The 17703-nt window shown below is 45.7% G+C and overlaps 2 protein-coding genes across 5 annotated transcripts in view; one reads left to right on the top strand and one right to left on the bottom strand.

Moving 5' to 3' along the window:
- Positions 1-1875: 1875 nt before the first annotated feature.
- FCF1 (FCF1 rRNA-processing protein) lies at positions 1876-9954 on the bottom strand. Of its 3 annotated transcripts, none has more exons than XM_048852128.2 (8): positions 9828-9954; positions 9474-9541; positions 8931-9002; positions 8375-8523; positions 7722-7794; positions 5151-5238; positions 4323-4417; positions 1876-2852 (listed from the first exon to the last, which is right to left on the bottom strand). In XM_048852128.2, the coding sequence occupies exons 1-8, from the start codon at positions 9828-9830 to the stop codon at positions 2804-2806; spliced, it is 597 nt and encodes a 198-aa protein (XP_048708085.1). In that variant the 5' UTR covers positions 9831-9954; the 3' UTR covers positions 1876-2803. The 3 variants fall into 3 exon arrangements, with proteins under 3 accessions (XP_048708085.1, XP_048708084.1, XP_048708083.1); XM_048852127.2 differs by lacking the exon at positions 9828-9954 and adding an exon at positions 9710-9803; XM_048852126.2 differs by lacking the exons at positions 9474-9541; positions 9828-9954 and adding an exon at positions 9224-9354.
- The window catches only part of AREL1 (apoptosis resistant E3 ubiquitin protein ligase 1), a 28490-nt gene continuing 20696 nt past the window's right edge, over positions 9910-17703 (top strand). The window contains exons 1-2 of one of the 2 annotated variants that reach the window (XM_048852121.2): positions 9910-10022; positions 16938-17196. The gene's annotated coding sequence lies outside the window, so the exon portion shown is untranslated. The remainder of the gene's footprint in view (positions 10023-16937; positions 17197-17703) is intronic. The other variant, XM_048852119.2, reaches the window with a different exon arrangement.

The raw sequence follows: 17703 nt of genomic DNA, 5'->3' as shown, positions 1-17703 counted from the left end.
GTGGTATGCGTTAAGTAGAGCGGTGATCCTGAGTTGAATCTTACAAGCTGGTGTGTACTATTCCTTTAGGAGAAGAGAATGTAAGAGTTCTGTGAGCGTTGAGTGGAACATGGGCTGAGCACTCCAGAAGGACGCTCGGAGGTTGGCATGTGCCTATTACTAGTCTGTCCAGAGAGGCCTAGAAGGAAGAACTGGCATTGTCAGAGGCTGGTAGTTTTAGGGAGCTGATCCACAATAGGTACAGACAAAAAATCCTCACACTAAGGGCAGTTGGTAACAAGGTGCCTCACAACCCTGGGTACCCGTTGGAAGTGTCACATTAAGTACTTCTGGTGTCAGGATCCTATGCATTCCACCATTGTGTCCATGGAATTTACTGTGAAATTCACCCCATGAGACTGAATTGTGTTCCAGAATTTTAGCTTTAAGAAAAATATGTTTCTAGCCCTCATGGTTGTGAATTGTGAACCCAGTTTAACCAAGACAGTGATGTCTTCCTGAGTCTGCAGAAAGCCTAAAACAATAACTCTAAGGCAGGTGTTACCCCCATTCATTCCAATGGGTGTTTCACTCTATAATTTAAAGGTGACAATTTCAACCCCACCATTAACTATTTCACCACTGATAATTTTAGTAGAAACATCCAGCTAGTATGTTTATCCCACAATTCCAAACTGTCTTCACACCTCCCGAGCTACCAAAAGTCCCAACTGTCCTACACCCAGCTACTGCCACCCCCAACTTTTCCCCAGACAACTGCTACAATGTGGTTAGGTAGTATCAGTAAAAAAAAATCTGACATCAAAATTGGGAGGACAAACTAAACTGAATAGGAATGTAACAGGGCGTACTGACTTTTTTTAAATAAACCCCCCTTTTTAACATTTATCTGAAGCTGCTAGCAGAATTCTTTATTGTGCCACCTACAACAGGGACCTTGCAACAGAATGTAGGTCCAGCTTACTGCAGAGAACATGGAGTCTCTTATCCACTGTGCTTTACATTATCAATTAGCTTAATGAACACAAAAAAAAGCATAACAGTTAATGGGATAAATTTACATATGTGTCAGGGGAAAGATGTGGTGATGGATCAAAGCCTTACATGTCTAGCCTCTGCTTCATGGACTTGGGCATGTGAGGCAAGAGATTATACGTACATTCATGAGAGGGGAAAAAGTTTCATAACAATTACACATACCATTCTAATAGAGATTATAGAGTTGTGGGTCTGGTAGTTTTGGCTACTTTGAGCAGATAGTGTGACTCTTCCACAACCCTTCTGACAGATCACTACGAAAGAGATTTTTAAAGACAGTTCCAGAGCCAGCACTTGATTAAAACATTTGAAATCTACATGAGCTATTCAAGCCCTCACCTCATGGCTTTCAAAGCCATTTTAACCAAAATGGTGCAGATTTTTTATTATTTTAAAGCTACTGCATTTATGACCAACTTTGTGAAAACTACTGCAATTGCTAATGAAGTCTGAGGGAGTTAGCCCAATCCACATGAGGGCTGAACAGGGACTCATCTTTGTTTTTCAACAGGGCTCTGTTTATACAACAATCAGTGCCTGCTGCCAGCCTAAGCAGGGCCCTGGAGCTCAGTAAGGGGTTTAATAGTAAGTGCTGCATCAGTTTGGCACCTTTTCTCCTCTGCCCCAACCCCTCCCAGCGAGAGGAGGGTAGAATGCTGAGAAGAGGTGCCCTGTGCCCAGCTATGAGTATACTGTGGAATAGTGCCTGCATCAAGCAGGATGTGGGAGGACACACATGAAGACATGCAGAGTTTTGGGAATGCAAGTAAGACACTACCATGTTTAATTCATTATGGTGACGATATAATAGTTGAAGAAAAGCTGACTAATTCCAAATAAAGACTGAACACCTTTATTATTGCCCGTTTAGTAGAGACACTGCAGTTTGCCTACGGCGCTTTCATCAACCGTCATGCTTGCCAGTTTTTCCTTCAGCAAGGACCCCAGGAAGTTGATGACAAGTGAATTTTTTAAGTTAGTTTATCCTAATGCTTGACAGTCACATCTAGACAAAGCATCTTCTTAATTTGAAACTTGATGGGAGATTTGACCTCAGTAACATTGGCCCCCCATGTTCTCACGTGGAGGAGAGAGGAGAACTTTGTCAGTTTTGTTCACACACAGAATCTACTTAGTCAGGGATTTGGAAGGTGGGATGGTGGTGTTCTATTTAGGTCCCCACAACCCAGCTTCTTGTGCTGATTTTTTTCAGAGCCTCTATCTCCACATGAGGTATATCCACTGCCGTGGCCTCATAATTTTGCTGATTCCCCACCATTCAGATAATGAAATTCAAAGTGTGGGGCAGACTTCAGCTGTGCTAGGGAAATGAATGTCCTGCTGCAGGCAACATTTTTTCAGACTGTACTGCAACTCCAGTTTCTAGGAACTTTTGTTTCCATTCTGTTCCGTTGCTGGATCCTTCCTTGGCCCTTTCTCTAAATACCCCACCTACAGAATGAGGAGGAAAATAGGCAGATGCATTCTCTGGGTCCTAGTATCCCCTCCCACACATGCTGATGTGACAAACGGGTTTAGGCAGAGCAAGGATGAATAAAGGTAGACAGATCTAAAACGGCTTTTCATTAGAAGACCAAAGCTGCAAAGCCAAGGCCTAAGAAATCAGTCCCGTGTCATCTGCAGGCCTGGGAGCAATCCCAGCAGAGGGAGGGAAGGGGAGAATAGAAACAGAGGAGCCCTCTAACTGGGCTTAGGGTCCTGGCGCTTGGTAGCAGGATGTGCTGGGAACATCTGTAGCAATGGGTTAGAATCGAGGGGCTCCATAATCATCTGGCATCCTCTCAATGTTATACCTGAAGGCAACAAAGAAAAAAAATGTGAGTATAGAACATCCTGCTTGGAAAGCAGTCTCCTCCAGTAACTGCCTTGCCATCTTCCCCTTCAGCATGCAGCAAATGTGGAGAGGAGCCTAATGCATTCAGGCCCACAACAAGCAGCTTCATGGCATTTTGACCTGCAGCCTGAATACCCAAGGAGGGCAAAGATTGGCAGTAGTGGAACTGCAAAGAGACTTGGAGAAGTCCCCACCAGTGTTCCAGCATTACAAAGCTCCTCAAGACCAATCGATTGGGGCTCAGGCACCCCAGAAAACTTATCACTGCCGTGGGAGGAAAACAGCTTCAGACCAAGGTCTTACATAATAAGTAACATTACTCCTTTCAGCCCTATGACAGAGCAGCATGGAGAGCAGAGCACTTCAAAGAGCTGCTATATTAGTCACCCAAGCTGCATTCAAGGGCACAAAAGTATGACAACAGGAGACACTTTGTGAGAGAAATATACAGAGCTACATTCCAGTTATGGATCAATTAAGATGCTTTGTGGACTTGCCTCAGCCAATCTTGACACACTGCTCCCCTATCACATATCACCAGACTCCTCCTCTCTTCACAACTAGTACAAAAGCTTTCTCTCTGCTGCCCTTAGGATCTGGAATAGCCTCTCCCTCCCTCATTCCCATTTCAAATCCCACCTGAAAACATCATTTCTCTGCCCATACCTTGTTTTCTCTCTCCGCCTCTATTTAACAGGGGGTATGAAAGATACAACTGTTGTATTTCATGCAGAAGATCATATTAAAATATTGAAGGTGCCCTACAAAGGTAAATAAAGGCCTCTTTCTCTAGGTCCTTATAAACACTTTAGGAAGGCTGGGATTGTTGCAAATCCTTGCAAATTTAGATTATGTTAAAGCAGATTACAGCTCCTGAAATGTTTAAAGTAACTTTAGATTAAGCAAGCAGCCCCAAACAACACATGCTTGGAAAAATTCACTATTTCAAAGTCACTAAATCAATTTATTTCGAAGTTGTTTTGTTTTATATCAGAAACTAGGTCAGCCACTTACTTGTGTACACTAAATTTGTGACAGATGTGAAAAAACCCTACTCTTCAAGGAACTTCTGAGTACATTTTGCTGATACTTCAGAATTAAAAAATAAATAAGCCACTTCTTGGCTGAGATCAAATACTGGAAACTGACCCCAAGGAAATTATTATTCCAAATTATGAGCAACTGAATGAAATTGTTAGTAATGGAAATGGCATTCCAAACTTAGACTACTAGGTACTCCTGTTACAACAGTGTACAGTCCTTTCTTCACATAGGCGGTCATACCACTTCCGTTTATAAAGACTCAATGACTCTACAGTTACAGGCACTATAGAAAACCACAAGATAGATAGAAAGACCCAAACATGTTTGGGAATAAACTGCTAAAAAGTCAAAGTCAGTGTTGTGTCCTGCTAGAGAGGTCTCCCACCTGTGGTTGGAAATATACATGATAGGAACTCCAGGAATCTTCCGGATTCTCCGCTTAAGGTCTCTGTCCACCGTGGCCACTATGTAACACTTGTGCTGCAAGAAAGGGAGGCATATCAAACTCTAACAGTGACCCAGCCCAGTGGAAAGAAGGCCAAACAAATGATTCTGTTCACTTAGTCATAACGCTGTGGGGCACCAATTCTAAAAGAATTGGATATTACTAGGATAAGATGCTATTCTTATTCATACAAAGTCCTACTACAGATTAGTTGTGCTCTTCTTCTCATCATAGTGTCCAAGTGACTTACAGGTGGGAGGCAGTGTTGCCTAATGGATAGTGTTGGACTGGAACTCAAGTACCTGGGTTCTATTCTTGGGTCTGCCCTGGCCTGCTGGGTGACCCTGGGCAAGTCCCTTTGCCTCTCTGTCCCTTAGTTTCCCCATCTGTAAAATGGGGACAGTGATACTGACCTCCTTTGTAAAGTGCTTTGAAATCTACTGAAAAAAACCATTATATAGGAGATTGGTATTATTATCTTTATTGCTACTAAAGCTACTGGCCTGCAAGCTGGAGTATTCAGGAAAGAATTTCCCATGCCATACGTATTCCTTCAGATAGAATTGCACAAGGAGGTGCATGATGGGTATGTTATATCTTCCTTTGAAGCAAATAATGTTAGAGATTGGATACTGGACTAGAGGAACTTTGACTGGCTCCCACAGTTTCTCAGAAGGTCTCAGATTTTATAGGTCATTAGTGCCTACAGGATTTCAGCAAGTTTTCATGCCAACAGTGCAGAAGAGTAATCCTTGGAATGGGAGGTACCTGAGTGACCCTCTGCACCAAGCAGTCATCTGCATAGGTCCCTTTGTGTGTGCAAGGCAGGCGTTCAAATCGCGGGTCCTTGGCTATCCTGTGGGGTCATAAAAGATGTCATTAGGAAGACTACTGAGGACACTTGACCTATACAGAGGCATCTTCAGATAATTCCAGGGTGAGGAAGTAGGAACAACCCCTCTTCCATTCTGGGCAATTTCCAAACCTCAAGACCACAGCCAAGACCAGGGGGTTAAAACCTCTTCAGGCCAATTTCAAATGAGGAGCAAGGAAGGTCAAAAAGCACAAGTTGGATTAACAAATATTGTGGCTAATTATCATTGTTTATGTATTACTTAGTATTTATTGCAGTAGCCCCCAGAGAGCACAATCAGGATCCGGGTTCTATACAAAACGGAAAACTGTAATTAGAAATGTCAGTTCTTTAGACAATTCCCCTACAGAACCTCAGTATCATGTCCAGATGGCAAGAACAAGCCTCAAACGTAGCCAATGTCTTCTTGAGACAGATCCAACAGTCCAGCCTCCTGGTTTTGGTCTTCCAAGCCATCTTTGGGTAAAGCTCAAATCGATTTAGACGTGCTGATAGTGACTGTAAGTGGGGTCTTTGTGACGCCCCCTTTTACAGCTGTGGTCAGTTAGAAGATGTAGGCCACATATTTGCAGGTTGCATCCATGGCGAGGGCTGCCTGGTTCTATCATGGACTTGTATAATGCCCTTCCCTCAGCTACTGAATGATTAAGACATTTAGACTAACACGCTTGCCTTGATTGTCTATGTAGATGGAATCACTACATAGATATCAGGGGCAGGGATCATATTTCCCTTTAGCACCTCATCTCAAAGTGCTTTACAAGCTATATGCAGAAATAACTTCACCCACCATTAAAAGAGAGCCCTCTTGAGAGTGGAACACAGCAGCTCTTTACTAGCTGCACTGGAATACTACATATTAGGTCAAGAATGGAAGTGAATAACTATGACTGATTGACAAAGCAGAGTAAAATTAGTTATCTGACTTGGACTAATGTTGTATAGACAATGGAACTATGAATATACTTGCAGGCCAGTACCCTGATTCTTGGATTACCAGTTCACACTATTATGCTGCTATAGGACTGAGATGGAACTCAGCTGATAAATCCCTGAAAACATGAACTAATCTTGAAGAAAAAAAAAAACCCACAGACACCCCTCCTCCTTTGGGCAGAGGTTTCTCTCCTACTTATTCTCAGCTGCAGGGAAATGTTCTTTTGGAGAGTTTGCTGCAATTTAAAGTATAAACAAAATATGTCACACAGATAAGAGATTTGGAGATTGAAAAAAATCTTTACAAGATTCACTCAGAACTTGTTCCAGACCCACACCTTAATGCCGGCAGGTGCCTTTGATATGGTGGAAGAAATATGAATTAATTATAAGAACTGGAATGATTTCAAAATCCTCTGCAGTATGGATGTTGCAGTGGAAAGTTACAAACATTTCTTTTTTGCTGTGCTGATGTACAAACCTCTGGAAACCCTGGAGAAGTTTCTCAATGATCATGCTAGCAAATACCACAAGTTTGCAGAAGTATGAAGATGGATTTTTTAACATAAGATGCAAGAAGTATAAATGAATGCCTCATTGTCAGTGTGATCATTTAAATTGACATAAGTCAGGAAATTCAGAGTTACAGTTGGAACATCAAGGATCCAGCTGGTGCAGGCTGAGGCCAGAATCATCTTTTCTCCTGTCTTGATGAAAACCAGTTTCTTTGTATCATCTCCTGATATTAAAAGGGATCAAGTTGATTTAAGAGCTCTCAGTGCAAGAACACAGTGCAGCCAGCAAGACTATTATGGGTGACCTCGCAGGACTTTATAAACATCTTTTGTCCTCAGTGTAGGAACTCCTAAATGCCCTCTTCTCAACAGGTTACCCACTACAGAAAGAACAAGCACAAAGGAAGAAGAACAGAGTGCCAGTGGCAGAGATCTCATTATAAACATGGCTGATTTGGATAAAGATTTTTTAAAAAATATGGCTTGCAATCGTGACAAAGGTGGTTTTATCATCCTCCTCCAGAATATCCATGTGGTCATGAGAAGCAGAACTGTCCAGGATGATGTACAAATTGGCGTATATAGAGTCAAATGTTTTTCTCGTGGTGGATTCCTTCAATTTAATTCAGACTGGATTGCTGCCTCCACTGCAGCAGGCCTTCTGTGAATGATCTGTTAATGTCTTTTCTGGGTGTTTTGGCCAGTCTTGCTCACAATGACTGTACATAAACTGGAGCTGTGACTTGCACCATAATGACTAGATATTTTTTAAATAAAAGCTTACATTGTGCAGGAATTGATAGGCCAAGAAGATAAGCTTTTGCAAGACTTTCCACCCTAGCCCAAGCTTTGGGAACAGAACTTTCCACTTCCCCATGCCTATTTAAAATTCAACCATAATGGTTGAGATTAAGTGATATAAAGTGCTATCGTACACAATCTAGTCAGTGATGTGTCTGAAGCAGCCAGGTAGACAGATGGACTAAGGAACAGAGTTGAGTGTCCTGCACCTACCTTAGTGCCACACGATACTTCTGCCCTAGCTTCTCAATTTCAGCCATTACGCAATCTGTGATACAGGGGATACCTGCATGAACAGATTATTATCAATATTAGTTATTACCTCTATAAGTGCCAAAAGTGTATTAGCTCTTACCTTACAGTACTTCGCTATGACAATGTGCTCTACAGAAAATACTAAGATAAACTATCAAGATCTCTGCCCTGAATTGCTTACAGTTTAATTAAACGTACAAAAAACTCATGAAGGGGGATGAAATGCAAAGCAACCTAGCAGCTATTTGGCCATATCTTGTTAAGTTTGTTGATCTTTTGAAGGAATTTGGGGTTTAAAATTTTTGTTTTTATTTTTTTTATTTTGTCAAGATTAGTATTTAAGACTCATCTAATTATTAACTGCATAGAGTTCTAATGTTAATGCGGATCAAGAATCCCAGGTTCACTGAACATCATTAAGCTCCCTTGGCCCCTGTACTTGGCCAGCAGCATAAATCCTTTTAACTGGACTTTTGTTACCTTAAGCTAGTGCTATGTGGCCTGCAAAGTGTTTGTGGCAGAGTGAGGGATTGTTCCAGGCAAGAGCAGACCTCACCATACCAGGGCACCATGCTGTTTCCGGAGAAACTCTAACAGGAACAGACACTCACACTTGGCATAGAGACAGTCCATCATTGACTGCACCAGGTCCAACTTGGCTTTAATGGAGAAGTTGATGAAGTTTGTATCAATCAGAATATAATAGGGTGGGCCCAACTGCATGTTATACTGGAAGAACAAACAGGAAGGGTGCTGAGGGCTGTCAGGAAAGAAACAATTCAAATCAGTTACTTTAAACTAACACCACCAATGCATCAAATCCTATGACCTGGACAGATCTGCTAGGAAACACGCCCAGCCAGGAGCAGTTTTGAGATAATGCCTGGAGAGAAAGATGGTGGAAATTACCAAGCAGCCCACCTCCACCTCTCTTCCTTCTGAGAGCCCACTCCCCCTTTCCCATAGTATACACATCAAAAAGTTCAGGCCAGGGGTGGGGCGCAAGTTCTGACAATCTTTAGAACACTCCTCTAAGTGAAAGAGATGGGGAAAATATTCTTGCAACTGCCCAGAGCTGCCTCTCCTCTGCTCCCAAGTGCAAGGCAAGGCAGAGGGCATCTCCACTCTCCAAGATGTAAGGCAGAGTGCAGCTCCTTGGGTACTTACACCTCTCTTTCCTTGATTGCACTGGGATCATCCTTCTTTTTCACATTGGATTTTGCTCGCTCCGACTGTTTGCTAAAGCAACAAAAAATAAATTACATTTTTGTGTGACACTCAGAAGTATGTTAGTATGGAGTGTGTGTATGGGAAAGACGGGGACAACAATGGATAGAATATTAAAACAAAAATGCCTTAATTATGTAAAAAACAAGGGAAAAAAGGAACAGCTAAGAATGATACTAGAGAGTAAAACTAGAAAGTTTGGACTGAAATTATGAAAATTTAGGTTAGCTCACAGGAAGACTCCTTGACAGCGAAATGGATAAAAGTGGGAAAACATCTTCTAAAGCAGGAAGGGAAAGCAATCACTCGGGATCCTGAAAATGGGACAAGACACTGGAGAACATTCAACCCAGACTCATCCCGCACTGGCCTTCAGAGATTGACTAGGGGGAACCTAAGTTTCTCTGTAGCTAAATCTCCAGTACTATGAATGGGTCCCCGATAAGCTGTTCCCACACCCCATTGCTGCGAGGCTCAGCTCACATGCGCTGGTCTCGGAGGTTGATCATGCGTTTCACGATAGCGTATTTCCTCGCTTTCTTTTGTTTCCCCTGCAAGGAAACAGTGTTAGAGGAGAGGAGGAAAAACAGACACCCCGCAAACCTGCCCCCCGCCCCGTGACTCCCCGGCATCCGCTCCCCAAACCCATCTCCCCTGCCCCCAGCAATGCATCCCCGCCACAGAACCACCCTGCAGCATCCCCCACCCCTGCCGCTCACGTAGAGAGACCCCCGAGACTCGGGAAATCAGGCGCGAGCCACCCCCGCGCGGAGGCAGCCAAGCCCCACAGCTCCCGTCCGCGTGCCTGGGAGCAGAGCGCCGCCGCTCACGACTCACCATCCTGCTCCTCGGCCGCCTCCTCTTGGCCCCCCGGCCCGGACACTTCCGGCGCTCGCCTCGCTCGTCGCCGCTGACCTGCCCGCGAGGAACTATCACTTCCGGCCGCCGCCTCGGAGGCGGGGGCAGCGGGAGCCCGCGCCGGCCGCGCGCACGACCAGGGCCCAGACTCGGAACCGCTGCCCGTAGGCTTCGGTAACTGTCTCCCTTCAGGCCTGTGAGCCGGGGGCTGAGCCCGCGTCCCGGGGAGCCCCGGCGGGGGTTCGGGAAACCCCCCGACTCGCCTGTGGGGGGAGGGGAGACCGGCCTGGAGCCAGGGCGGCCTGGAGCCTGCGAGACGCAGCGACCCCCGGCGGGGGTGGGGTTGTGCGCGCGCGCCTGGAGAGGCGGTGCCTGGTAGCCCCATTACAGAGCCCCACCAGTGCGCCTCGCTCCCGGGGAGCCGCGGTCCGGGGGGGGCCGCGCGGGGGGGGAGCAGAGGAGTCCGGCCAGAGCGGCATGGGGGGCTGGGCAGCGGGTGTCGAAGTGCGAGGACATGGCGCCCTGCACCCGCTGCGGGATGGGGATACAGCAAGTGTCCACCCAGCACAGGCCTTCGCAGTATTTTTACTGTCTGATTCCCCAGTACGTTAAGCCTCTGCCCAGGGTGAGGTTTCCTGGCATGGCTGGACTTGATCCCCTGTCTATTTGCGTTTAGTGTTTGTTCCTGACTCCCTAGTGCAGTGGTTCTCAAACTTTTGTACTGGTGACCCCTTTCAAATAGCAAGCCTCTGAATGCAACCCCCCCTTATAAATTAAAAACACTTTTAAATATATTTAAGACCATTATAAATGCTGGATGCAAAGCAGGGTTTGGAGTGGAGGCTGACCGTTTGTGACCCTCCATGTAATAACCTTGTGACCCTCCTGAGGGGTCCCGACCCCCAGTTTGAGAACCCCTGACCTAGTGGGTTTGTGGGCCTGCTATCCCCACAGGTTGGGAGAGGGTGGGGTCATTGGGTCAAGTGTCTAGTATTATGCACAGATACTCTCCTCTGTCCTTGGATTAGAAGTCATTTCTGATCTTTAGAGGAAGTGAGTCTGCAGTGGAGCAGGAAATAATTTGGACCTATTCTGTATCACGTGGGAAACTTGGTTGTTTCTTTGGTGCCTTATTACTAAGGCTACGTTTATGTCATGGAAGTCAGGGAATCATCCAGAGACCTCAGTGACATTCTCTGCTTCAGCCCCAGGGACTGTAGGACTGGAGCTGGCAGCCAGTGGGGCCCTGACAGGGTTCCAGTGACAGGCGACAGCCTCGTGCAGGGGAGAGGAACGCCTGGGGTGAGCGGCTGGGGGTGTCCTGTTTTCTCTTTGGGAAATGTGGGCACCCTGCAGCTTCCAGCTGCTGTGGGCAGAGGGGGAACCACACAGCTCCTAGCCATCACAGTGGCAGGGAAAACCTTGGAGCCGCAGCAGCAAAAATCACAGACAGGTCACAGCTTCCATGAATTTTTGTTTATTGCCTGTGATCTGTCCATGACTTTTACTAAAAATAACCATGACAAAAGCTTAGGCTTACTTATTACCTCTCACTTCTGGTTTCCAATCTGTGGTCTCTGATTTTGCATTTGAGGAAGTCTGCATGCATTTTGCTCACCTCATTGTAGTGAAGTATTTGTTGGTGAGAAGGTTCTGTTTGGCATCTGCACTTGTCTAGCTGGTTGTTGTAGTTTGTATCTGTCCTTAATGATTGCTATACTGTAAAGTTTTTTTTAAGTGATTTACATTATTTGGGCTTAGGTGCAATTGATTATTTCATTGTTCTGGAGGTTAGATCTTTTGTTGAGGTTTGGCTGTGCTGCTTTACCTGCAGTCATTGTCAGGTTTCTGTTTTTTCTTCTCTAGTGCTTTGTGGTGAGCAAAAAGTTTGTGGCCTTGGCTGAGGTGTCCCCAGAACTTGTCCTTATTGTGTGTTGATTAGCAAAAGGTATCTCTAGTTCTGTCCTGCTGCTGTCTGTTCCTGTGGATACATACTATTTATTTGCAGAACTTGTAAGGTTTCTCTTGTGGTTTTGTCTTCTTCAATGAATGTTGCAGATACAGATGGGTCCCATATTTTGCTTCTCTATAGTAAAATGGTTTGGATTATGTTATCAAATACTTTTCACAAGACTCTAAGCGTATGTATGTGTGTGTATCAGGGGATATTCTATAGCTTGCAATCTCTATCAAAATTTGCTAGTGGTTTTGAAAGGGGAGCACACTCCCATTTCCCTTCTCCCTTTCTCTTCCCTCCCACCTCATTGCAAAATGGAGAGTAGTTCTATATCCCCTCTCATATGGAGCTGTTTTACTTGGCTGTCTTTTGTAGGTGAAACTCTAGGGTCTGAAGAACTTGTTTAGTGTTGGTTCTGCAGGACCCTGACTCTGGATGGTCCAGTCCCTCATATAAGAGAAAGGTATTATCATCAAACATACTTCCTGGTAGTGGCCATTGCCTGAGGTCCTAACAAATGCATGGAACTTCACTGGGTTTGCCCGCAGAGAGTGATAGCTAGTGGGTTGACACATTCCCTTTTCTGGCTATAGGTCTTTTCTGAGACCTCTTACTGCCATGAGCCAGTTTGTGGCCTATGTCCCTGATGCCTTGTGAAAGGAACAGGGAGTTAAGTCTAAGCCTTGCTGTGGTGTCTCTTCTTCATGCATGTCCTGGGATTGCTGTGAGCTTGGAAGCGGAGCTGATGGTGCCTTTCAGATGCGACCTTTTAGTACTCCTTTTCTTTTTGCTGATTTGCTGAGGTGATCATGAAGCATGAGGAAGACAAGCATCAGCACAGGCTGAGTTACAGCTAAGCCACTTCTCCCCAAAGTACTTTCCTCAGCAGAACTGTAATTAAGGAGCTAGTGGTGTGGAAGAGAATCAAAGACTGGAAGGAGAATTGGGCTTGGTAAGGAAATGGGGGGAGAGGTAGTTGAGAGAGGTCAAAATATGGGCAATTTTACCAAAATTAATTGTTGGATGAAGAGATGCATTCTCTAGTGCTTTGCTTGTGATGTTTAGATCATAGAATCATAGAATATCAGGGTTGGAAGGGACCTCAGGAGGTCATCTAGTCCAACCCCCTGCTCAATGCAGGACCACTCCCCCAATTTTTGCCCCAGATCCCTAAATGGCCCCTTCAAGGATTGAACTCACAACCCTGGGATTAGCAGGCCAATGCTCAAACTGATGGTCCGAGTGACCCTGCTTTGGGAAGAGCTGGAGGGCTGATCAGCAGTGGTGAGTGGATGTTCCCCTGTGAGCAGTGGCTGAGGCTTATTTTTACTTGGAAAGTGAATGTTGTGTTATGCAATGAATGAAGAAGGCTGACCTGCTGTATCTGTGGAGGAGGTGAGGAGCACATGTGTACTGACATTGATTTAAGATCTACTTTGGAATAGAAAGAATGGGGGATCTTAGATTTTTGGTATTGATCTGGGATCTCTTGTGTGTGTTTTATTTTTTTCAAAGCCAGCATTTCACCTGGACCTTGTTTAAAGTTTCCGATGGCATGGTCCAATCCCGGAGAGAGAGTGACAGATCTGTTTGTGTTGATCTTGGCCATCGATGTGGCTTTCTGTCCTTGCTGCTTGATATTGGAACCTGCCCAGTGCCCTTGAGCTGACTCTTCTGACTTTCAGGATCATATTTTAAAATTAAGTGCATATGTGCAATTGCACTGATACCCTTGCACACATTTGATTTATGTGAGAAAATACTGGATATTCTCACTCCAAGGAGAATCATCATCTTGTGCATGATCTGAGAAGAACTGACCATTGTCAGTGGGTATTTGTCCACAAGGCTAGATATGCCACGTAAGGTGTTCTGTTTACAAAGTTGCTGAGGTGCTCTCTCAGCTTGGTTTTTATAATTTGAGGCAATACTCTCCTGCAGAAATGATTTGTAAGCCATTTTTCCTGAAAGCTGTTGGAATTCGGGGGGGGAGGAAACCAAGATAAATATTTATCAGTGCAGGAACAGATATCAAAAGAAGGAAAATCTGATGTGTTCTAGGGCCTCAACAAGTCTTTTTTATATAGTGTGTGCCCTCTAATGGCTCTGCAACTTCAGTTACATTAATGTACCAGTGCTGGCTAGTATTTCCCTTATAGCTGCAATTACACTTGCGCACAGCTCTCAGAGCTTTGCTGCATACTCTTCTGTCTCCACCACAGTTCTCTCTGTGGTGCCATGCATTCCATTCTGGCTCTGCAGGTAGTTCGGGAGGGAAATCTGGATTAAGTCCTTCCAAATTCAAATTCTTCCTGCAGGTGGCAGGAGGCCATCACTTGCTGTGTCCTTGGATCAAGCACATAAGGCCTGTAGGAGTGCTGGGTATTTTCTCTGCCCAGTAATGAGGTTGACTCTGTACTGGTATCTTTCACAAAAAGGTTAGTTCCCCACCTTGTTGCTTTTGGCACTGCCTGATGCTCATCTAAAATAACTTGTTCATCTTGTGAATAAATTACATATCTGGGTACCAGCTAACCATGGCAAGAAGCTTACCCCACAGTACCCTGTCTGAGTAAGTATCTTTGAGGCTGGTTCTAATGTACATGCTAGAAAGAAGCTGGCTGTGAATGTGGCAGCTCCTTTTGTCTCTGCTGGCCTTCTGACCTGGTGCCTTGCCTGCCATTTCATGCAGCGATAATGAAATAAGAACTTGCTGGGCTGATTAAGGGAGACAGCTTGTCAGACACAGGGGATTAATTCTGAAATTCTGTAACCAAGACCAAATGGCCCATTTTCATATTGGCCTAAAGCTCCTTGCTCATTCTGGAGGTTTCAGGCACCAAACTTAGAACAGACAGTAACTTTCAGCATGACTTGGGGAAGGGAAGAAGTTATGGGCTGAGACTGGGGTAGCTTGTGCATCTGGGCCCAGAGTGCCAGTTTTGTACTGAGGTTTTTCACTGTGGAGAGGGAGCTGATTCTGTAGATGCTGGTGAAATATTTCCTTCGAGATTCAAAAACATTTCAGAATTGCACAGTGATAAGAGTCCCTGTGGAATTTACAAACTGCTCTTGGCTGGAGTGCACTCCATATTCGGAGGGCGAGCCGTTACAAAGGGAGCACTTATGGAATGCTAGGAAGAAATGTGTAGAGAGGTAGAGGCAGGAGTGTGTTACTGTGTTTAAAAACATTTCGGCTGCCAGTGTTAGAAATAGTTCTAGAAACTACACCCTGCACTGTGTTCCTTCCTAGACTGCATTGCAGTTTCAAAACCATTTATGCTGGTGGGTGGGCAAAACCTTGTAACAAACTAGCACAGTTGGAGCAGAGTTTGAAGCCGACATCGAGGCCATATGAATGAGCATCAAGGAGTACAGGTTTGGGGGTGAAGTCACTAGTACATATGTGAAAGGTTTTGGGTCAGAGCCATGAGTCAATTACCCAGCCCATATCACAGGGCATTAGCTAGATTAACAGCTCCTGCCTTGCTGTGTTAAGAATAGAGAATTCAAAGGCCTGAAGCTGTGTAGGGAAGAAATTGACAACTCATGGCCTTAGGGATGAGGGAAGGATCTCAGCCAGAGAGGGAAGGATAAAATAGCTGAGTGGGTGGGATTTTCCCTGAGATGACACAGCAAGAGACTGTGGTTTTCTGTAGCACATGTAAAGAACTCTGTACAGATTTGCTCATCTGTTTGCATATGTAGGTGGAGAGCTTTGTGCCCTGAAGGCAGCAGGCTCTGTACTATGGAGTTGTGGGTTAAGAGGTCCTGGGGAGGCAGCAGGCACCCTGAAATAGATGGTTTGGAAAGGATGGGGTAAAGGTGGCAGACACCCTGAAGTGGAGGATGGGTAATTGGGGAGTGAGGAGGAGCAGGTATCTTAATGTGGAAGGTAAGGAGAACACCACTATCAGACAGCTAGCTGATGTGATCTGTTTTGGGAGACCTGCTGTAGTATGCTGTCATTCATAATTTATTCTGGTCTTCTCCTTGCACTCTGCATTCTGAAGGAACAGATGTGAGCTAGGGAAGTGCATGGCCCCCTGGGACATTTCCCATTCTCTGTGTCAGAGGTCCCCAACCTGTGGGGCATGTCCCCCAGAGGGTGTGGAGGGGGCGGGGAGTGAGTGCCCCTCAGCCCCACTCCGCTCACAGCTCTGCTCCGGCCCCAGCTGCAGCCCTGGCTCCGGCCCTGGCTCCCAGCTCCAAACCCGGCCTTGCCCCCAGCCTCAGCCCTCCTCCTGGCTGCAGCTGTGTCTCTGGCCCCGGGCCCCAGACCCACCCCCAGCCTCAGCCACCTTATTACCCGTGTCTGCGTCCCCTCCCCCTACCAGGAGCCCCAGCCCCACTCCCAGCCCCGGCTCTTGGGGGGAGGTGTAGACGGGTTAAGGGATGGAGCGAAGCTGTAAAGTTTGGGGACCACTCCTCTATGAGTTACACAGATCCTATCTGTTATGGGGTTTGTCTCCAGACTGAGATATTTGCTGCTTTGCAACTCAAAGAGTTTTAGCAGGGTGGACGGTGCTTAAAATGAATTGTCTTGTGAGGCCACCTGCTGTTCAGATCTGGGACACCTGTAATATGGTAGCAGCAGAGACATTTGCCCCATATGTTTTGGGGCTCAGATTCCTTGTAAGACATATTACCTATAAATGTCCCTGCAGCTGAATATCCTTCAACTGGGATTGGTGCAGTCATATTTTGCAGGACACCATGCTTTTGCTAGCTTTATCCCCACCCCACTTTCTCTGAAGGGCTCAAGTGGTGCCCAGTCCATAAAATTTACTCTCAGGTGGGAGCCAGGTACCTGGCTGCCCTGCTGAACCCCTCAGCCTGTCGAAATCTATCTGGGCTGGCAATGTTTTGTTCCATCTTGGACCTGCAAGGTTTCAGGGGCATTGGTGTTGACTGAATGGCTCTGCAAATCTAGGCTGCAAAGTGAAATGAGACCAGGGTACATTCAGAGTACTGGGACATGGAGAAGCCTAGCACTTTACTCACTTTGTGGTGCTTTATAGCAGCTATGCTTGTGGCAATGACATGGAGTCAAGTTTTTTTTAATCCCCTTCTAGGCTGTCCTTTTTATCTCTGGACAGGTGTAACTGATTTTTCTTCTTGTCCCTTCCCAGGCAGGAAGGCTAGCAAGCAATTGGTGGCTGCACAGTGCAGATATCCTCTTCCCAGAGTTGGGGGATAAGTTGCTGTACTTGAGTCCCTTTCCTCCAGCCGTGAATCTAAGATGTGAGTTCCAGGAGCCTCTCTTTCCACAATGTTCTGCTGCTTGGTCCCTTCCTGTTGACCCTTGCCCCACCTCTGGAGCCAAGAGGAAGGATGTGGAGGAATGAGTGCCCCCCTGTTGGCTTTTAGAACATGGGCACTTTTGTAAAGGTATGTGACTGCCATTGGCTGGAGAGTTGGGAGGATTCACAGGGCTGGAAGGTGATAGCCATCAGATAGGGAAATGTCTGGCTTAAGCTTTCTGCATGGTGGTGACTTTTGTTGCTGCTGTTGTGATAACTGATAAGTAACTTCACCTCATGCATAAAGCAGCTGTATGCACATTGTAATTCCTCACCTAATGGCTGGCAAGCTACATTGTATGCACTAGTGTGTGTGAAACTGTTATTTTCACCCCTGGCTGTTGAGCTAAGTACTAGCTTCTGGAGCAGGCAGGTTCTTGCTCTGCTGCATGATGACACAACTTGAGGGTCCCTCAGCCACCTGCAAACTCCTTGCAATAATTGAGTGTGCATGGTGTTTCCACTTTGCTGAAGTGAGATGGAAGATGTAGGTGTACTTCCTTATCCCATTGTCCCCCTGTGGTTCAGCCTCAGAAGGGCCAAATATATTTCATCCCTATGCTAGAGGGCTCATTTGGGGGAAGAGGCGTGGCAG

Source organism: Caretta caretta, chromosome 6 (assembly GCF_965140235.1).
Source record: "Caretta caretta isolate rCarCar2 chromosome 6, rCarCar1.hap1, whole genome shotgun sequence".
NCBI classification, from domain to species: Eukaryota; Metazoa; Chordata; order Testudines; family Cheloniidae; genus Caretta; species Caretta caretta.
This window is presented reverse-complemented; position numbering and strand designations above follow the sequence as displayed.